Below are 18,036 nucleotides of genomic sequence, written 5' to 3'. Positions count from 1 at the left end.
CCTTTGATACCGCGTCCGCTCCCGGCCGGACCCCGTGTCCCCAGCCCCGGCGCGGCCCTTCCCCAGGCCCTCGGCTCCCAGCCGGAGACAACGCGGGTCGCCAGGCGGGGACAGCCCCGGGGTTTATTTCGGTCGCTGTTTGCATAGAGAAGAGTTGGGGACGGTGCTGGCCCGGCCCGGCACCCCGTCCGGAGGAGTCCCGCCGGGAACCGGGCTGTGCCGAGAGCCGCCGGCAGGGCAGAGCCGGCCGCGCCAGGCAGGAAAACGGCCGCGTCCTCGCGCGGGGGCTGGAGCCGCGTCACTGCCTCGAGCTGCGGGAAGAGCCGAGGGCCAGGCGAGGGTTTGGCCCCCCACCGGGGCCGTCCGCATCGAGCCGGGGGCTGCCTGCCCCGCTCGGGGTCCCCCTCTTACCTCGCCGGCTGGGAGAGGTTGGCGAAGTGGTGGGGCGCGCGGCTGTGGTGGGGCTCGGTCCCCAGCGTGGCGTGGAGCGGCGAGGGGGCCGGGCCGGCGCCCGGCGGCCGCTGGAAAAAATAAAGCTGGGAGGGAGAAAAAATAAAAGGAGGGAATGAGTGGGGGGGTCCGGCGTCCCCAGAGCGGCGCTCCCCCCGGCCCGCGGCGAGCGGTACCTTGCAGCAGACGGCGAGCAGGGCGTGCAGGGCGACGACGGCGGCCAGCAGGGCCAGGGCGGCCGCCCGGCCCTCGGCCCGCACCAGCGGCCAGAAGGTGAGCGCCAGCACCGAGGCCGAGAGCAGCGCGGCCACGGCCAGCAGCAGCCACTGCAGCCAGGCGGCCGGGATCAGCCACAGCACCTGCGGGGACGGCGGCGGCGTCAGCTCCGCTGGGGGACGCGGCCCCACCGCCGCCGCCCCGGGGACTCACCGCTGTGGGGATGTAGACGAAGAGCGAGTAGCCGTAGACGCAGACCGTCTCCAGGAAGCTGTAGGAGCTGCCGCGCGCCCCGGGGCCCCGCCGCCACCGCAGGTAGCCCCAGAGCGCCAGCGGCACCAGCCAGGCGTAGCAGTAGACGACGGTGGCGGCGATGGTGACTGCGGAGGGGACGGGACGGGGACAATGAAGGCAAAGCCCGGGCTGCCCCGTCCCCTTCCCCGCGTCCCCCCGCCAGCCCGGGGCCTCGCACCTTTGTGGAACTGGGGGCTGTAGTGGAAGGAGGGGGACGCCTGCTTCTCCGGCAGGTGGGACAAGTTGCCGCTGATGGCCAGGGCGAACACGAGGGTGGCGCAGATCCAGAAGGGCCCTGGGGAGGGGAAAGCGGGTGGGCGGTCGGCGAGGGGCCGGCCCCGGGGCGCCGGCAGGCGCCCGGCCAGCGGCAGCTCTGCCCTCTCACCGTACAGGTCGGGGTTGTTCCGCAAGCGGTGGCGCACAAAGTTCTTCCCCGGCAGCGGCGTCACGGAGCCCTTGATCCTGTCCAGCACCTGCCGGCGGGCGACGGCGTCTCAGAGGCGGCGGGCGCCGAGGAGCCGGGCCGTCCGGCCGCCGCGACCGCCGCTACCTGGTGGGTGTCGACGTCGAAGAAAGCCTGGTAATACTCGAAGGTCCAGAAGCTGCGCGGCTGCTGCTGCCCGCCCAGGAGCTGCGGGCGGAGGAAGGGCCGTGAGCGCGGGGCCGCGGCCGGGGGCCTCCGCTCCCCGTGGTGCCGGCGGCGGCGGCGGCTGCGTCACCTCGGCGCTGTCGGCGTCGGCCCCCGGCTCGCCCTCCTCGCAGCCGGGCCCCAGCTCCACGGCCGCGTGGCTCGGCCGCTCGCCCGCCGGCGGCTCCGCCGCCTCCTCGAGCTCTGCGCGGTGACGGTCGGCGTCAGGCGGCCGCGAGGGGCCCGGCGCCGCGGCGGGGGGGGCCGCGGCGGGGGGGCCCCGGCTCTGCCCCGACGTCGCGCCGGGACTCACCGTGAAACCGCAGCTCGGCGGACGCCGCCATGGCGGGGTCTCTCGCTGCGGGAGCGAGACGTGAGGCGGTTGGGGCGCCCCCCCCCCCCCACCAGCACCGGGACCCCCCCCCGGACCCCCCCCAGCATCCCAGGCCCAGTATCCCCAGGGCCCCCTCTGGCACCGGGACCCCCCCCCGGGCATCCCGGGCCCAGTATCCCCAGGACCCCCCAGCACCAGGACCCCCGGGACCCCCCCCGGAACCCTCCCGGCATCTCGGGCCTGGTATCCCCAGGGACCCCCCCAGTACCCCCCAGCATCCCGGGCCCAGTATCCCCAGGACCCCTCAGGCCCCCCCAGCACCGGGACCCCCCCGGACCCCCCCCAGCATCCCAGGCCCAGTATCCCCAGGGCCCCCTCTGGCACTGGGACCCCCCCACCGGCATCCCGGGCCCAGTATCCCCAGGACCCCCCAGCACCAGGACCCCCGGGACCCCCCCCCGGTACCCTCCCGGCATCTCGGGCCTGGTATCCCCAGGGACCCCCCAGCACCCGGACCCCCGGGACTCCCCCAGGACCCCGCAGCCCCCCCCGGCACCAGGACCCCCGGGACCCCCCCAGGACCCCCCAGCACCCCCCGGCACCAGGACCCCCGGGACCCCCCCCCGGAGCTCCCCCGGCATCCCGGGCCCGGTATCCCCAGGACCCCCCGGCACCGGGACCCCCGAGACCCCCCCCCAACATCCCGGGCCCGGTATCCCCAGGACCCCCCAGCACCAGGACCCCCGGGACCCTCCCCGGTACCCTCCCGGCATCTCGGGCCTGGTATCCCCAGGGACCCCCCTAGTACCCCCCAGCATCCCGGGCCCAGTATCCCCAGGACCCCTCAGGCCCCCCCAGCACCGGGACCCCCGGGACCCCCCCGGACCCCCCCCAGCATCCCAGGCCCAGTATCCCCAGGGCCCCCTCTGGCACCGGGACCGGCCCCCCCACCGGCATCCCGGGCCCAGTATCCCCAGGACCCCCCCCCCGGTACCCTCCCGGCATCTCGGGCTTGGTATCTCCAGGGACCCCCCAGCACCCCCCGGCACCAGGACCCCCGGGACCCCCCCAGGACCCCGCAGCCCCCCCCGGCACCAGGACCCCCGGGACCCCCCCCCCGGAGCTCCCCCGGCATCCCGGGCCCGGTATCCCCAGGATCCCCCCGGCACTGGGGCCTCCGGGACCCCCCTCCAGCATCCCGCGACTCCCAGGACCCCCCGGGACCGGCACCGCCTGGGTCAGGACCCGCCAGCCCCGCCGTGGGGCTGCACCGGGACCCCCATAACCCCCCCCGGGGACTCCTGGGCCTGGACCGGGACCCCCCGGCTCCTCCCGGTCCCCCCCCACCCCGGTTCCCCCCCCCCCCGGTACCCGGCCCGGCCCCGCGGACGTGGCTCCCCCCCCCCGCCGCCGCCGCCGCGATGGTTCCGCCCGGTCCGTCCCCGTGTCCGGCCCCCCCGGCCCCGCCCCCCCGCCGCGATGGTTCCGCCCGGTCCGTCCCCGTGTCCGGCCCCCCCGGCCCCGCCCCCCCGCCGTCATGGTTCCGCCCGGTCCGTCCCCGTGTCCGTCCCGGCCGGAGCCACTTCCGGCGCCGCTCGCGGCCATGGCGGCGGCGGGGGAGGCGGCGGCCCCGGCCCCGGCCCCGGCCCCGGCCCCGGCCCGGGGGAGCGGCGGGCTCTGGGCGCGCATCGCGGGGAGCCGCGCCGGTGAGGGCCGGGCTGGGGGGGTCCAAGGGGGCCCCGGACTCCTGGGACCTTTGGAGGGGGGGATTGGGGGGGTCCCCGGACTCCTGGGCCCATTGAAGGGGGGGGTTGGGGGGGGTCTGCCCGGACTCCTGGGCCCATTGAAGGGGGGGGTTGGGGGGGTCCCCGGACTCCTGGGCCCATTGAAGAGGGGGCTGGGGGGGGCTGCCCGGACTCCTGGGCCCATTGAAGGGGGGGGTTGGGGGGGGTCTGCCCGGACTCCTGGGCCCATTGAAGGGGGGGGTTGGGGGGGTCCCCGGACTCCTGGGCCCATTGAAGAGGGGGCTGGGGGGGGCTGCCCGGACTCCTGGGCCCATTGAAGGGGGGGGTTGGGGGGGTCCCCGGACTCCTGGGCCCATTGAAGAGGGGGCTGGGGGGGGCTGCCCAGACTCCTGGGCCCATTGAAGAGGGGGCTGGGGGGGGGCTGCCCGGACTCCTGGGCCCATTAAAGAGGGGGCTGGGGGGGGCTGCCCGGACTCCTGGGCCCATTGAAGAGGGGGCTGGGGGGCTGCCCGGACTCCTGGGCCCATTAAAGGGGGGGTTGGGGGGGCTGCCCGGACTCCTGGGCCCATTGAAGAGGGGGCTGGGGGGCTGCCCGGACTCCTGGGCCCATTAAAGGGGGGGTTGGGGGGGCTGCCCGGACTCCTGGGCCCATTGAAGAGGGGGTTATGGTGGTCCCCGGACTCCTGGGCCCAGGCTGGGGCAGGGGGGGCAGCCCCCTCCCCGCTGACGGCGCCTGGGCGCAGGGCGCTGGTGGCGGGCGCTGCTGCAGGACTACGCGGAGGCGGCGCGGGAGGCGGCGCGGGGGGCTCGGCGCCGGCCCGGCCGGGCTGCGGGCTGCCTGGCCCTGCTGGCCGGGGCGGCCGCCTGCGGCGCCGCCGTCCCCGGCGCCGGCTCCTTCGAGGCGGCTCTGCTGGAGGCCGCCGGCTCCCTGCTGCTCCTCTCGCCGTGGATCCGCAGCGGCGTCGCCGAGGGGCACGTGCAGCGCCTGCTGCGGCTGCGGGACCGGGGCCAGCTGCGCTACCGGAACCTCGTCTTCTTCGCCCTGGTCTACGAGGCGCCTTTCGACGCCCAGGCCGGCCTCTACCTGGCGCAGTGCCGCTACCTGCAGCCCCGCTGGCGCGAGCTCCCGGCCCGCGTCCTCGACGTGGGCTTCTGGGGACGCTGGTGGGTTCTGCGCGCCAAGATGAGGGACTGCGACATCAACGAGGAGGAGTTCAGGTTCCTGCCCGAGCACCTCCGCGCCGTCTCCTTCCACCACCTCCACTCCGAGGCCAACGAGAAGCTCTTCGAGGAGCGGTACCAGCCCGTCGTCCTGACGGAGGAGCAAATCGAGCGAGCGGAGAAGGAGCCGCCGCCGCCGGGCGCCGCGGGCCGGTGACTGAGCGACGCAGCGGCCGTTCGGCGCCGCTCAATAAAGGCGGCGGATGTCTCGACGCGCGCCGCCGCCTCCTTCGTGCCGCCTCGGCGGGGACGGCGCTTGGCGGGGCGAATGCGGCGCCCGGCGGCGGGAAGCGTCTCGGCCCCGCGCCCTCCGCCTCCATCCCTGCGCCGCTCCCGCGGGATGCGGCAGAGGGTGCTGCCGAGCTGCGAGACCTCCGCGTCCCGGCCCCGGCCGGCCGCGTCGCCGCCTGCCCCCCACCCGCCGCGGGCAGGGGGGCGCGGGGTCCCGCCGGCGAGGGTCTCGGGCGGCTCGCGCTCGCAGGAAACCTCCCTGCGGGACGCGGCCGAACCCCTCTTCCCCCCCCTAGGGAAACGCAGGGCGACGCTCGCACCGACCGCGCGCTGCGGGCGTTCGCCCCGGGCTGGGTTTGGGGCCTCGCTAGCGGCCCGGCGTCTCTCCGACGCCCCCCCGGGCTCCCCAGCGACCCCCTAACTATCGATTAACCCTTTATTGCGGCATCTGTCGTTCGCGCGTTGACTCCTCGTGGGATTATTCACGGCCGGTATCCAGCACAGAGCGCGGCTGCGCGTTTGCCGCCGCGGCCGGGATGTTTTAGATCGGGGTTTGCTGCCGCCGAGTATCGGGGTAAATCCGCGCCGGAGCGGTTCCCCAGCGAGGGTTTCCCTCCTCCGCCGCTCGCGGCGGCGCTTCTCCCCGTCTTCGCGGCGCTGCGCTCGCCCCCGTTAAGACGAAGGTGGTTTTAACGGGGTCCGACGTTGCCACCGAGACGGCGGCGCCCACCGCTCTTAACTGCGATCGCGCCTGCCGTTATCCCGGGGAGGGGGGGGGGAAGAGCGGGGAGGAATTAATTTGTCGGGAACGCCCGGAATTGGGGCGTTTCGGGGGGGGAAGCGGAGTTTGCAAGGCGCCGTCTCGCTCTAAGGGCCCCGCCGCCCGTTCCCGCGCTCGGATTTGGGGGCGGCTCCCGGGAAATGAATCCCCGGGAAATTCGACGGCGCGTCGGCCCCGCGGAAGCGGCCGGTGGCCTCGGTCCAACCTCGGAGTCGCGTCCTGGCTTAATTAACGGCCTTGCCAGGAAACGCTAATCACAGCTGGAGCGGGGGCTCGCGCCGAGGGAGTGCGGCGCCGGGCGTTCAGTTTGCCCCTCGGCTTAATTGTTTCTCGGCGTTTCGTTATTTCCCGTTTGCGTCGGCCTCCGGCTCCGTCGCTCCCCTTCCCCGATTTCGGCTTTTCCCGCGCGCTTCGCCCTAAGGGGTGCGTTTCCTTTTCCGAAGCTCGGCCGGCCGGCGTCCTCCCCGCGATCCAGCCCGTCTCCCCTTAAAGCCAGCTCCGGGTCGGGACCGGCTCGGTCCCGCGCGTCGCATGATGCCGACGGCTCCCGTCCGCGTCCAGCAACTCCCTTCCAAAAAGAAAAAAGGAAAAAATCCGTATTTTGGCAAGCGCGTCTTAAAACAGCCACAACCCAGCCCCGATTCGGCGCGATTTGTTTGGGGAACGGCACGCCGGGCGCTCGGCCGCGCTCGATTTCTTGTCGTACGTTCGCAGGCGCTTTTCCGCAGACTTTGGCCTCTCCGTCGGGCGCCCGGGGCTCGGCAACGGGTTTGGTCTTAACGAGCAGAAAGCTCGTTGGGACGTCGTCGGCCCCGACGCCTCCCGCTCTCTCCCGGGACCGAGGCGTCCCAGGCGCAGACGGGGCGGCCGTGCCGGGCTGGCGGCTCTCCTGCAACGCAGGCTCACGAGCAGGTGTTTTAACACGGTTTTATATATATTTTTTTCCCCCTTTGTTTTACGCTTTCCCTCGCCGGAACGACGGCAAAACCGGCTGGGAAATCCTCACGGAAAATACCGAGCGTTGGCAGCTTTTTCCCGTCGTGCAAGCGCAGTGGGTTTTGAGTCTCCCCGCTTCTGCGCGGCGCCGTTCTTAGCCGCGAGCTTGTTTCCCCGCGGGGCGATCGTCCGCTTGGCGGGGTTTCGCTTCGAAATCCCTCCCTCCTCAGGGAGCCGGGCTGTCGCCCCCGATCCCGTAGCGGTCGGCCGGCCGCCAGGGCCGGGGAGGAGGAGGAAAAGGAAGAAAACCGACGGGCGCTGAAGGGGTCGGGCTGGCGGCGGCGCCGCATCGGTCCTGCGCCGACGGCAGCTCTGTGGCTTCAGGAGGGCAGGGAAAAACGCACATCTCCCACGTCGCCGTCAGCGGCTCCGCTTCGTTTATGCTCCTTTTAATTAAGAGTAGGATTTGAGACCTCCCCCCCCCCCGTTTTGTTTTTTTTTAACATCTCGAGCAAGGGCTTCAGCCCTCTCGGTGAAGGAAGGAGAGCGATTTTTGCTGCGAGACAGCAGAAATCAGCGGTCGCCCTTGCTGCAGCGAAAGCTAATTTTGGGGGGCGAAGCGAAGGGATCGCAAGGCGTTTGGCTCGCTCGGGAGTTTGCGGCCCGGAGGGGGCGTTCCGTGGCGATTTGTGCAGGTAAAACGTGGAAGTTCGGAGCTAGCTCCAAAACACGAGCCCCCTTTTTGGGAAGGGCCCTGTCCTGGCCCGTTGTACCTCCCTCGTCCGCTCGGTTTCATCGCCAGGTCGCAGTTTCTGTCCTTTCTCTCCGGCGTTTTTCCGTGCTGCCGAAGCAGGTGGTGTTCCCCCCCCCAAGGCCGCCTGCGGTGGTCCCGCGTGTCCTTTGCGGCGGCTCTACTTAATTAGCGTACGTTTAGCGAGCGCTTGGAGAGCCTGGAAGAGAAGGCAGAGCTTTACTTAGCAGCGGCCACCACCGTTGTCTTTGGGCTGTGGGCACGGCCAAGCCAGGCCAGATCCGGGCCCGACAGCAGGGCTCCTGCTGTTCCACCTCAACCCGCAGGAGACCTCAACCCGCAGGAGACCTCATCCTGCAGCACGTCCTGCTCCCCACGTCTCCCACTGTCCAACGCCACCTTCTCCCCGTGTCTCCCGCTCTCCAACCCTTCTCCCCGCGTCTCCCGCTCTCCAACCCACCTTCTCCCCGCATCTCCCGCTCTCCAACCCACCTTCTCCCCGCGTCTCCCACTGTCCAACGCCACCTTCTCCCCGTGTCTCCCGCTCTCCAACCCTTCTCCCCGCGTCTCCCGCTCTCCAACCCACCTTCTCCCCATGTCTCCTGCTCTCCAACCCTTCTCCCCGTGTCTCCCGCTCTCCAACGCCACCTTCTCCCCGCATCTCCCGCTCTCCAACGCCACCTTCTCCCCGCGTCTCCCGCTCTCCAACGCCACCTTCTCCCCGTGTCTCCCCCGCTCTCCAACCCTTCTCCTTGCGTCTCCCGCTCTCCAACGCCACCTTCTCCCCACGTCTCCCCCGCTCTCCAACCCACCTTCTCCCTGTGTCTCCCGCTCTCCAACGCCACCTTCTCCCCACGTCTCCCCCGCTCTCCACCCCACCTTCTCCCCGCGTCTCCCGCTCTCCAACCCACCTTCTCCCCACGTCTCCCGCTCTCCAACCCACCTTCTCCCCACGTCTCCCCCGCTCTCCAACCCCACCTTCTCCCCACGTCTCCCCCGCTCCAACCCCACCTTCTCCCCGCTCTCCCACCCCACCTTCTCCCCGCGTCTCCCCTGCTCCAAACCCATCTCTCCCCCCATGTCCCCTGCTCCCAGCCCCTTCCCCTCACAGACCCCCGGCCTGTGCCCCCTCACGAACCCCCTTCCTTCTTGGAACCCCTTTCCCTGGGCCTTGCCCCCTCGTGGACCCCCTCCCCTCGTGGATCCCTTCTCCTCACAGTCCCCTCCCCTCGTGGACCCCTTCTTTCATGGATCCCCTTCCCTCGTGGACCCTCTTCCCCAGGCCTTGCCCCCCCGTAGACCCCTTCCCTTCATGGACCCCCTTCCCTTCATGGACCCCCTCCCCTCGTGGACCTCTTCCCCAGGCCTTGCCCCCTCGTAGACCCCTTACCTCATGGACCCCCTCCCTCAGAGACCCTTTTCTTCATGGACCCCCTCCCTCATGGCCTTCCTTCGTGGACCCTCTTCCCTCATGGACCCTCTCCCCTCGTTGACCCTCTTCCCCAGGCCTTGCCCCCTCCTGGACCTCTTTCCTCATGGACCCCTTCTCTCATGGACCCCCTCCCTCAAAGACCCCTTTCCTTCATGGACCCCTCCCCTCGTGGACCCCTCCCCTCATGGACCCCCTCCCCTCGTGGACCCCTTTCTTCATGGACCCCCTCCCTCAGAGACCCCTCCCCTCTCATGGACCCCTCCCCTCATGGACCCCTCCCCTCATGGACCCCCTCCCCTCGTGGACCCCTCCCCTCGTGGACCCCCTCCCCTCGTGGACCCCTCCCCTCATGGACCCCCTCCCCTCGTGGACCCCTTTCTTCATGGACCCCCTCCCTCAGAGACCCCTCCCCTCTCATGGACCCCTCCCCTCATGGACCCCCTCCCCTCATGGACCTCTTCCCTCATGGACCCCTCCCCTCGTGGACCCCTTTCTTCATGGACCCCCTCCCTCAGAGACCCCTCCCCTCTCATGGACCCCCTCCCCTCATGGACCTCTTCCCTCATGGACCCCTTCCCTTGTGGACGCTCTTCCCCGGGCCTTGCCCCCTCCTGGACCCCTTCCTTCATGGACCCCTCCCCGACCCCCTCCCCTCCTGGACCCCCTCTCTCAGAGACCCCTCCCCTCTCATGGACCCCTTTCTTCATGGACCCCCTCCCCTCATGGACCCCTTTCCTTCATGGACCCCTCCCCTTGTGGACCCCCTCCCTCAGAGACCCCTCCCCTCTCATGGACCCCTTCCTTCATGGACCCCTCCCCTTGTGGACCCCTCCCCTCATGGACCCCCTCCCCTCATGGACCCCTTTCTTCATGAACCCCCTCCCCTCGTGGACCCCCTCCCTCAGAGACCCCTCCCCTCTCATGGACCCCTTCCTTCATGGACCCCTCCCCTTGTGGACCCCTCCCCTCATGGACCCCCTCCCCTCATGGACCCCTTTCTTCATGAACCCCCTCCCCTCGTGGACCCCCTCCCTCAGAGACCCCTCCCCTCTCATGGACCCCTTCCTTCATGGACCCCTCCCCTTGTGGACCCCTCCCCTCATGGACCCCCTCCCCTCATGGACCCCTTTCTTCATGAACCCCCTCCCCTCGTGGACCCCCTCCCTCAGAGACCCCTCCCCTCTCATGGACCCCTTCCTTCATGGACCCCCTCCCCTCATGGACCCCCTCCCCTCATGGACCTCTTCCCTCATGGACCCCTTCCCTTGTGGACGCTCTTCCCCGGGCCTTGCCCCCTCCTGGACCCCTTCCTTCATGGACCCCTCCCCTCGTGGACCCCTTCCTTCATGGACCCCCCCGACCTCCCCCCTCGTGGACCCCCTCTCTCCCTCCCCCCGACCCCTCCCCTTCGCCGCAGTGGCGCGGCCAGTGCGCATGCGCGGAGGGAGGGGGGGAGCCGCCGTCAGCGCCGAGCGGGCGGCACGCGGCACGCGCCTCGCTCGCCCCGCCCCCCGCCTCTCCTCCCGCCACCCCATTGGCTGCGGCGGGGATGGAGCCAGCGCCGGGGCAGGTTGCGCAGCGCCGATTGGCTGCAGCGCGCGCGCGCGCGCGCGGGCGGGCGGGCGGGCGCGCGAGATAGGAAAGCGGGGAGGGGGGGGGCCTGTGGGGTCTCTCCCATTGGCTGCCTCGCCGAGCGGTAGTGGGCGGGCCTTCCCCCCCTCCTCCCAGCCGGCTGGTCCCCGCCTCATTGGCCGAAGAGCGTGCCTGCCGCCCCTTCTCACCAATAGGAGGCGCGCTGCTGAGGAGCGGGTTCTCCGCGCTGCCATTGGCTGTCGCGGGGAGGGGGGCGGGCGCACGCCGGCTCTCCGCTGCCCTCATTGGCTGCGCTGGCGGAGGGGGCGGGTGAAGTGCGCAGGGGGCGGTGCGCACGGAGGCGGGGAAGGGGAGGGAGAGAAGCCGAGCCGGCGCGCATGCGCGCTGCCTGCCTGCCTGCCTGGGGGGGCGGGGTGGGGGCGCGCGCGGGCGGCGGGGGAGGCGCGCGCGCGCGGCTCGCGCTCCCTCACACACGGCGGCGGCAGCGGCGGCGGTGGCGGCTCCTTTGTTCCCGCCGCGCCGCGCCGCGGGCTCGGCCGCCCCGCCGGGTATGGACCCTGCCGGCGGCGACCAGCGCGGTAAGGGCCGGCGGGGGCCTGTCACGGCGCCCGGGCCGGTCCCTCACTGAAAGGGACCGGCGGGGTTGGGGGGGGGGGGAGGGAAGACGCTGTGGGAGGTGGGGGGGGCGCGCTACGGCGGCCCCGGAGGGTCACGCGAGCTCGGCGTCGCGCTCCCGCCCATTGTTCGGGGCTGGGGGCGGGGGGGGGGGGAGGCGGTGTGGGAGCGGTCTCTCCCTTCCCCCCCCCCCAACCCGCCTCAACGAGCGCTCACCGGTTCCCCCCCCCTCCCAAACATCATCATCATCATCATCATCCCTCCTTCCGTGGGGCCTTTGCATTCCCGGCGCCCTTTCCACCTGGCATCGCTGCTCCCCCTCTCCCCCCCCCCCGGTTCATCTCCCCCCCTCCCCCAACCTTCATCGTCCTACCTGCATCCCTTCCTTTCATCGACCCCCCCCTTCCATCAACTCCCCCCCCCCGCACCCCCGACCCCTTCCATCAACCCCCCCCCCGCACCCCCGACCCCTTCCATCAACCCCCCCCCCGCACCCCCGACCCCTTCCATCAACCCCCCCCCCCGGCACCCCCGACCCCTTCCATCGACCCCCCCCCGCACCCCCGACCCCTTCCATCGACCCCCCCCCGGCACCCCGACCCCTTCCATCGACCCCCCTCCCCAGCAACCCCGACCCCTTCCATCGACCCCCCTCCCCAGCACCCCCCACCCCTTCCATCGACCCCCCTCCCTGGCATCTCCTACCCCTTACTGACCCCCCCCTTTTCATTACCCCCCCCGCGTCCCCCCCTTTTCATTACCCCCCCCGCGTCCCCCCCTTTTCATTACCCCCCCGCGTCCCCCCCTTTTCATTACCTGCCCGCGTCCCCCCCTTTTCATTACCTGCCCGCGTCCCCCCCTTTTCATTGTCCCCCTGCATCCCCCCTGCATCCCCCGCTTTGATTGTCCCCCCCGCATCCCCCCTTTCATTGTCCCCTCCCTTCAGCACCCCTCTGCCTCCCCTCCTTTCATCACCCCCCCGCATCCCCTTCTTTCAGCACCCCCCCAGGCCCCCAGCCCCCCCATCCTCCCCCTCTGCAGCCTGCTTCAGCATCCTTCCACTGTAGCCTTTCCCCCAGCGCCCCCCTCCTTTCAGCCCCCCCAGTGCCCCTCCTTCCAGGCATCCCCCCCCCCAGTTCCCCTTCGGGCTCCCCCCTCTTGCAGCCCTCCCTCCGCTCTCCCCTTCTCAGCCTCCTTCCTGCAGGCCCCCCCCCCCCAGCTCTTGCAGCCCTCTTCCCCCCCACCCCCAGCGTGGGGGGGGCTCTGCCCCCCAGCTCCCCACCCCGCCTCCCCCCTGCCCCTCGCTCAGCGGCAGCCTGTGCTGCTGGCAGGTTGGGTGATGGGGGTCAGGGACGCCGCAGTGCCCCCCCCTCAGCCCCCCGTCAGCATCTCCCTTCAGCAGGGTCGGTTGCACCCCCTCCGCCCCATCCGTTTCCCCGCAACCTGCCGAGCATTCGCTGTCCCCCAGCGCTGTCTCCCGGGGGGGGATCCGTGTCGCCCCCTCCTTTACGCCCCCCTTTGGCATCCCTTCTCCCCCGCTTTGTGGGGTGCTGCCCGTCCTCTGGAGCACCCGTCTTCCCCGGGGCATTTCCCCTCCCGTCGGCAGGGCCCCCGTCCTGCGTCCCTGAGCGTCCCTGTCCCCCCTCCCCGGAGCGTCTCCCCTTTATTGCTCCTCCTCTCCCCGTCGCTCTGCTGTTTGTCCTTCTGGAGGACGCCGTTTCTCCACCCTGTGAGATCCCCCTCGTCCCACCTTACTGCCCTTCTCCTGCCCTCCAGCTTCTCACGCCGGGCCAGCACCCCTCACTCTTTATACCCTACTGCCCCTTCCCGGCTTCTGTCTCTTCCGTTGTGGCTTCTTCCTCCCGTAGCTGCGTTTTTGTGGCGCCGTCTGGGTTTCAGCACCAGCTTCCCTGGTCTCCAAGGGATCTGCTCCTCGTTCTGCACCTCCTTCCTGAAATACTGATAGCAGCGTCCCCCCCCACCCCGTCCGCGAGCAGTGGCCCTCTGCCGTCGCTCTCATCCTGTCCTCAGGTCGCCTGCTGCCCCCTCCCTGCTCTCCACCCCTAAAAATTAATCTGCCTTTTGCCCCCTTCCTGGGGGGGCTGCGATGCAGAGGGGTTATTGCATCCCTCGGGCTGACGGCATCCGGGCTGCATCCTCTGGCGCCCGAGCTGGTGGCCGAATCTGTGTATTCGCGCTGCCTAGGACAAAGCCAGGGGATGAAATCTGTCTGCCCTGGCTTCGCAAGAAGCTGCCCCGGCCTCCCGTCTTTGTGGCAGCGCGCCCTGTCCGTACGCGAAGGTTGGTCTCCTGCGCCGGCCAGAGGGGGATCGAGCCTTCCCTGCTGGCCGCCCCCGGCACAAAGCCCGTCCTGGCGTGAGCCGCGGCGAAAGAGAGCCGCCCCAGGGTGCTACGGAGGGTTTTTCGCGGCGCTCGGGTGCAGCCGCCCCCTCCTTGCTGCCCAAAAGCCCCTGCAGGAGCCTCCTCCCCCCACCCTCAGCCACCCCGCCGGAGGCACTCAAAGCACGTTGAAGCCCGGAGTGTCTTAATGCGGTTGCGGCCCCGTCGAAAAGGCGGGGGACGCGCGCTCGTGTCCCCCCAAGCGGAGGGGCTCGACTCCCCTCTCTCCTCCGCTGTGTTGTGCGTGGCGGCGGCGGTGGGGGGGGGGTTCGTGTCCCCGCTGCCGGCTGCGCGGCCTTTGGCGGCGACGTCTTTTGTTATGAGCCGGTGTCTTTCTCCCGGGCTGTAGCGCTGGTCTGTAACGACTGTTCCCCCACCGCGTCTCGGCGACAGAGGCGCGGTGGGGGGGTTGTGGTGTGTGTTTCTGACGGCCGTTCACAAATCGAGGCTCCTTTTTAAAAAAACAAACAAACAAACAAAAAAAACCCAAAACAGTCGCCAAACATTGCGTTTTTCAGGCGCTGCGGATTGGTGACGTGTTGAAAAGCTTCACGCAACCATTATACCGTGTTAAAGCATTTGAGGCCTTTGACTATCAAATAATGCCCAGTCCTAGGTGATTCTTACTATCAATGTGTTCCCAACCCCAATTTTGAAGGAAGAAACAAACAGAAACCATAAATGTCCGCGTTGTTCTGGCCCAAAGCGTTTGAGATTTACACGTAGCGTTTTCGTGCTCCAGGCGGACGTGACTTTTAGCGTGCTTTCCTCAGAGACGTGCAAGTGACAGAGGTTTCGCATGGGCTAGGAGTTTTTTTGCTTGTTTTCTCCTTTTTCTGATTGGCGGGCGCCGAGGGTGCCTGGAGTTTGCTGTGGTTCCTCGGTGCGGTGGTGAGTAAATGGTGTGCAGCGCGCTCGGAGCAGGGAGCAGGCTCCGCCAATCCGCTCGCCGTTGAAACGTGAAAGAAGATGGGCAAGTTAGCTGAGAGAATCTGCTAATTTTCTGCGATAAAATAATTTGTGTTTTCCTCCTGCAAAGATCAGAATCTGAAGAGAAGCAGAAGTGGGGATGTAATTAAAGGATTTGTGCAGCTGTTTTTTAAAATTCATGAGTTGCATTAAGATCCTCTAAGAAATGAGTGGCTTTTAAGTGTCTTGTGGCGTATTTGATTACCTTTCTGCACAGGTTGAGTTTTCAGTGTTGTCGAACGTGCGTATCGCAACACTGAGAGCTTAAAAAAGATCATCCTAAATGAGACTTCTGTGGCCTAGTTTAGTGTTTTACCGACAGGATTTTCAAAGTACGGGGAAGTAACACAGCCAAATCCTGTAGGCATCTCTGAGAATCCCGTCGTACATGGAAGGCAATGTTGATGCTGCTAAGAGGAGAATGACTCTCTCTATTTTTGTGTTTTAATGAATTTAATTCGTTCTCAGGGGTTTTAAAGCGTCCCAAGTTTTCTGATGAAAATTCTGTTAACCCTTTCCCTCTATACAAGAAAACTCTTATATAAAACTGCCTTAAATTCTAACAAATGCTTTAGTGGATAACTGTAAATTGCAAACGCTGGGTTTGGTTTAACAAAACAAAGAGATTGTGTTTTCAAGGAAGCAAGTTTATTTTCCAACTAGATGATCACAGTAGTCTATTCTGGCGTTATACTTCATGGAAAAGCGCTGAAAAGCCTTGTAAATAGGAAAAATAAGCAAACCCACCCGTGACAAATGACTAAAATTAATTAAGGAAGGTTTTTTCCTTCTGTAATTGAGGGCTTAATAACAATTCCCAGCCTCTAATCTGTTTTTTAAATCAAATAATGGTTGTGAAAACAAATAAGATGCATTTTGAAAGCGCAGAAGTGTGTGAAATTTCTGTTGCCTTAACAAACACAAAGGTTATTAATTTTAATTCTTACACAGGCAGCGAATATTATGCCTTTACAGGGCCGTAGTGGCAGACATCTGGATTGAGATCAGGCTGATGCCGTGCCTGTGCGCACACAGGACGTGCTCTCATCCTTCTCCGTCTGAGAAAATAAAAACCCCATGCGTCCCCTAGGAACAGCGAAGGGGAGGGAGACGAGTGCGCGCACGCAATTTAATTGGAACGTTTTGGTTTTGCAATCGCGCAGATGAATGTTGAGCATCCCCAACTGCACTTCCCCGTTGCTCGTGCTGCAGCGGTGCCAGGGAGGTTCAGGGCAAACCGCAGGCCGCAGCGAGGGAACGCTTATTGCCGTTCACCTGGAGCGTCCTTCGCGCGCTCGTAGCCGAGGAGCAGCCTGCGGCCTCGGAGCACGTGTTCGCGGTGGCCGTTGGCAGCTGGCTGGGGAGGCTGGCGCCGGTCAAGCAGTGGGAAATTGGCCGCGGAGGTTAGTAGCTTTGGGGCAAACTATGGAAGGAAAAGGCTGGAGGTGGGACGTGCGGCTCCTCTGACCGATCGAGCTCGGTGTTTTCCACAGGAAGGAGCTAGGCGGAATAAGTCTTTCCCAGCAAGGCAGAGTGGGGATCAGACCTCTCCCTCTGTCCCGTCGCTGTCCGTCCGTGGTGGCAGGGCGTGCTGCCCTCTGGTCTCCCTCTCCGCTCAATGAGGCTTTGTCTTAACCAGTTAACGGGGCTCAAATACAACTGCCCTGTCTATACTGGGTTGCTGCAGGGCTTGTAAACCAAGCTGTGTTTGGAGATAGGACCAGGGAAAGGAGAGCGATTGCCGCATTTCAGGCGGCTTGCTCCATTATTTTTTTTCTAAATTATTTGTAACGTGGGGCTCCCCGAAGCGTTCTGGCTCTGAACCCCCTTGCGTAAGGTGCTGAACGAATACGGAACAAAAGGACGGTGTCTTCCTCAGCGGGTTTATGATCTAAGACGAGACGTGGAACGGGCAGGCAAGGGAGGAGCTGCGTTCCCAGCTCCAGCACCTTGGTGAAGGGTGTTAACCTACCCATAAGTAAGTGCGTTTCCAAAACGCCATAGCGTTGGTTGTTACCAGCGTTAAGAATTTGTTCCTATCTTTAATAGGCTGATGAACGTGCGCTGTGTTACTGCTTGCTCGCACACCTGCACATCCGATTCTCTTCAGAGGGTCAGCAAAACTCTCCGGTCCTTGCAACGGGACCCTGAGTGGGATGCCCCAGTCATTTCTGGCCACCACGCCAGTAGAAATATGGGTTGAAGAAACAAACTTGTCAACTAATTGTCATTTTTCCCTCCGCAGCACTACGTTAAAAACGTGTAATCCTGAGACCTCAACTGCCCCTCGTCGCCACGCTGTCACTGTGCTGTGAGATATTGGAGACCTCAATGTCCATAGGTATGTTCCCGATTGCTAGGTTCCTTATTTCCTCATCTCTGTTCCACGAGGAATACTTTATGCTGCTTAAGCTCCATTTTATGGCACGGATCAGAAACGTCCACATAGGTGACATTAGGAAGTCAGATATCTTTTCATTTCAGCCATTAGAAATAAGTATAAAATCCGTATTACCACAGCGGACAGATAATATTTGTACTGGCCCAGTCCTGATTCTTCAGTGACGCTGGCTGCGTGGCATCAGAGAACAGCAGCCCTGCAGTTTGATTGCCGTAAGTGGGCTCAATTTGTAATGAAAGAGTAATTCGAAATTCTATAATGTTCCTTGAAGTACAGTATTTATTTTAGTTTTGTTCTCAAAACAGTAGTTTGTCCTTGAAAGGGTTTGAAACCCTAGTTTGTGCAGCTGGAATATCGTGTTATCTATTAACAGCTAGAGGATGTAATACATAACCTGTGACAGTAAAAATACACCCCTAAATAAATCGCCTGTGCCGTTTGTAAGTTGTGGTTTTGTAGGTCAGCGACTGCAAGCCACGCGGCTCCCGCTTGAGTAGGGCTCAGTCCGCTGTAGGTAAGTGGGTAGCATCCTTCTGTTCTTGTCAGAAAAAAATGTTAAATAGTCTTCGTTCATTAACCCTAGAGAAAGGAGAAGGAAACAGCTTTTACAGGTTCTTTTTTTTTTTTTTTTCCTGGGGGTGGAAAAAAGGGTTGTGAAGGGCTGGAAAGACATGAGAGTAGAAAGAAACTAGCTTAGATAGAAGAGAATTAGCTTAGATATAAATACCTGGGTTCTGTCTTAGATGAGCTTGTCATGAATTGTAACTTTCTGGCTTTCTGTGGGCAGGCTTGCCACTCAACCTGAGTCACTTAAATGTGAAAATATGAAACTGAAACTGTAAAAGAGACAAGTTTCTCAGTAACTGGTTATTGGCAGGACTGTAGCGAGGCAGACTGCAAGCGTTGCGCCATCTTGTAACTGCAAAAATGAGTGAAAATGGATGCAACTAGTAAAACACAGTTTTTCTATTCCATTGACTTGACTTTTTATGCAGATGTGTAAACCCTGAAATAGTCAACTGGATTCCAGACTTAAAAT

The 18,036-nt window shown here is 65.6% G+C and overlaps 3 protein-coding genes across 13 annotated transcripts in view; 2 read left to right on the top strand and 1 right to left on the bottom strand.

Moving 5' to 3' along the window:
- Positions 1–104: 104 nt before the first annotated feature.
- On the bottom strand, positions 105–3,380 carry YIPF2 (Yip1 domain family member 2). Its single transcript, XM_068922811.1, has 10 exons — positions 3,294–3,380; positions 1,902–1,946; positions 1,680–1,792; positions 1,511–1,591; positions 1,346–1,433; positions 1,139–1,255; positions 880–1,046; positions 627–809; positions 412–536; positions 105–311 (listed from the first exon to the last, which is right to left on the bottom strand). Exons 2-10 carry the CDS (start codon positions 1,930–1,932, stop codon positions 299–301), a joined length of 918 nt encoding a protein of 305 aa, XP_068778912.1. The 5' UTR covers positions 1,933–1,946; positions 3,294–3,380; the 3' UTR covers positions 105–298.
- Positions 3,381–3,525: 145 nt separating this feature from the next.
- On the top strand, positions 3,526–5,100 carry TIMM29 (translocase of inner mitochondrial membrane 29). The gene is made up of 2 exons (XM_068922704.1): positions 3,526–3,628; positions 4,411–5,100. Exons 1-2 carry the CDS (start codon positions 3,526–3,528, stop codon positions 5,043–5,045), a joined length of 738 nt encoding a protein of 245 aa, XP_068778805.1. The 3' UTR covers positions 5,046–5,100.
- A 5,922-nt stretch (positions 5,101–11,022) lies between these two features.
- SMARCA4 (SWI/SNF related BAF chromatin remodeling complex subunit ATPase 4) overlaps positions 11,023–18,036 on the top strand; it is a 36,790-nt gene continuing 29,776 nt past the window's right edge. For 9 of the 11 annotated variants that reach the window (XM_068922961.1, XM_068922960.1, XM_068922959.1 and 6 more), the window contains exons 1-2: positions 11,023–11,190; positions 16,842–16,937. The gene's annotated coding sequence lies outside the window, so the exon portion shown is untranslated. Of the gene's footprint in view, positions 11,191–16,841; positions 16,938–17,456; positions 17,512–18,036 lie in introns of all 11 variants that reach the window. The other 2 variants (XM_068922951.1, XM_068922952.1) reach the window with 1 other exon arrangement.

Source organism: Struthio camelus, chromosome 31, assembly GCF_040807025.1.
Source record: "Struthio camelus isolate bStrCam1 chromosome 31, bStrCam1.hap1, whole genome shotgun sequence".
NCBI lineage: Eukaryota > Metazoa > Chordata > Aves > Struthioniformes > Struthionidae > Struthio > Struthio camelus.
The sequence above is the reverse complement of the archived record's forward strand: the minus strand, read 5'-3'. Positions and strand labels throughout refer to the sequence as shown.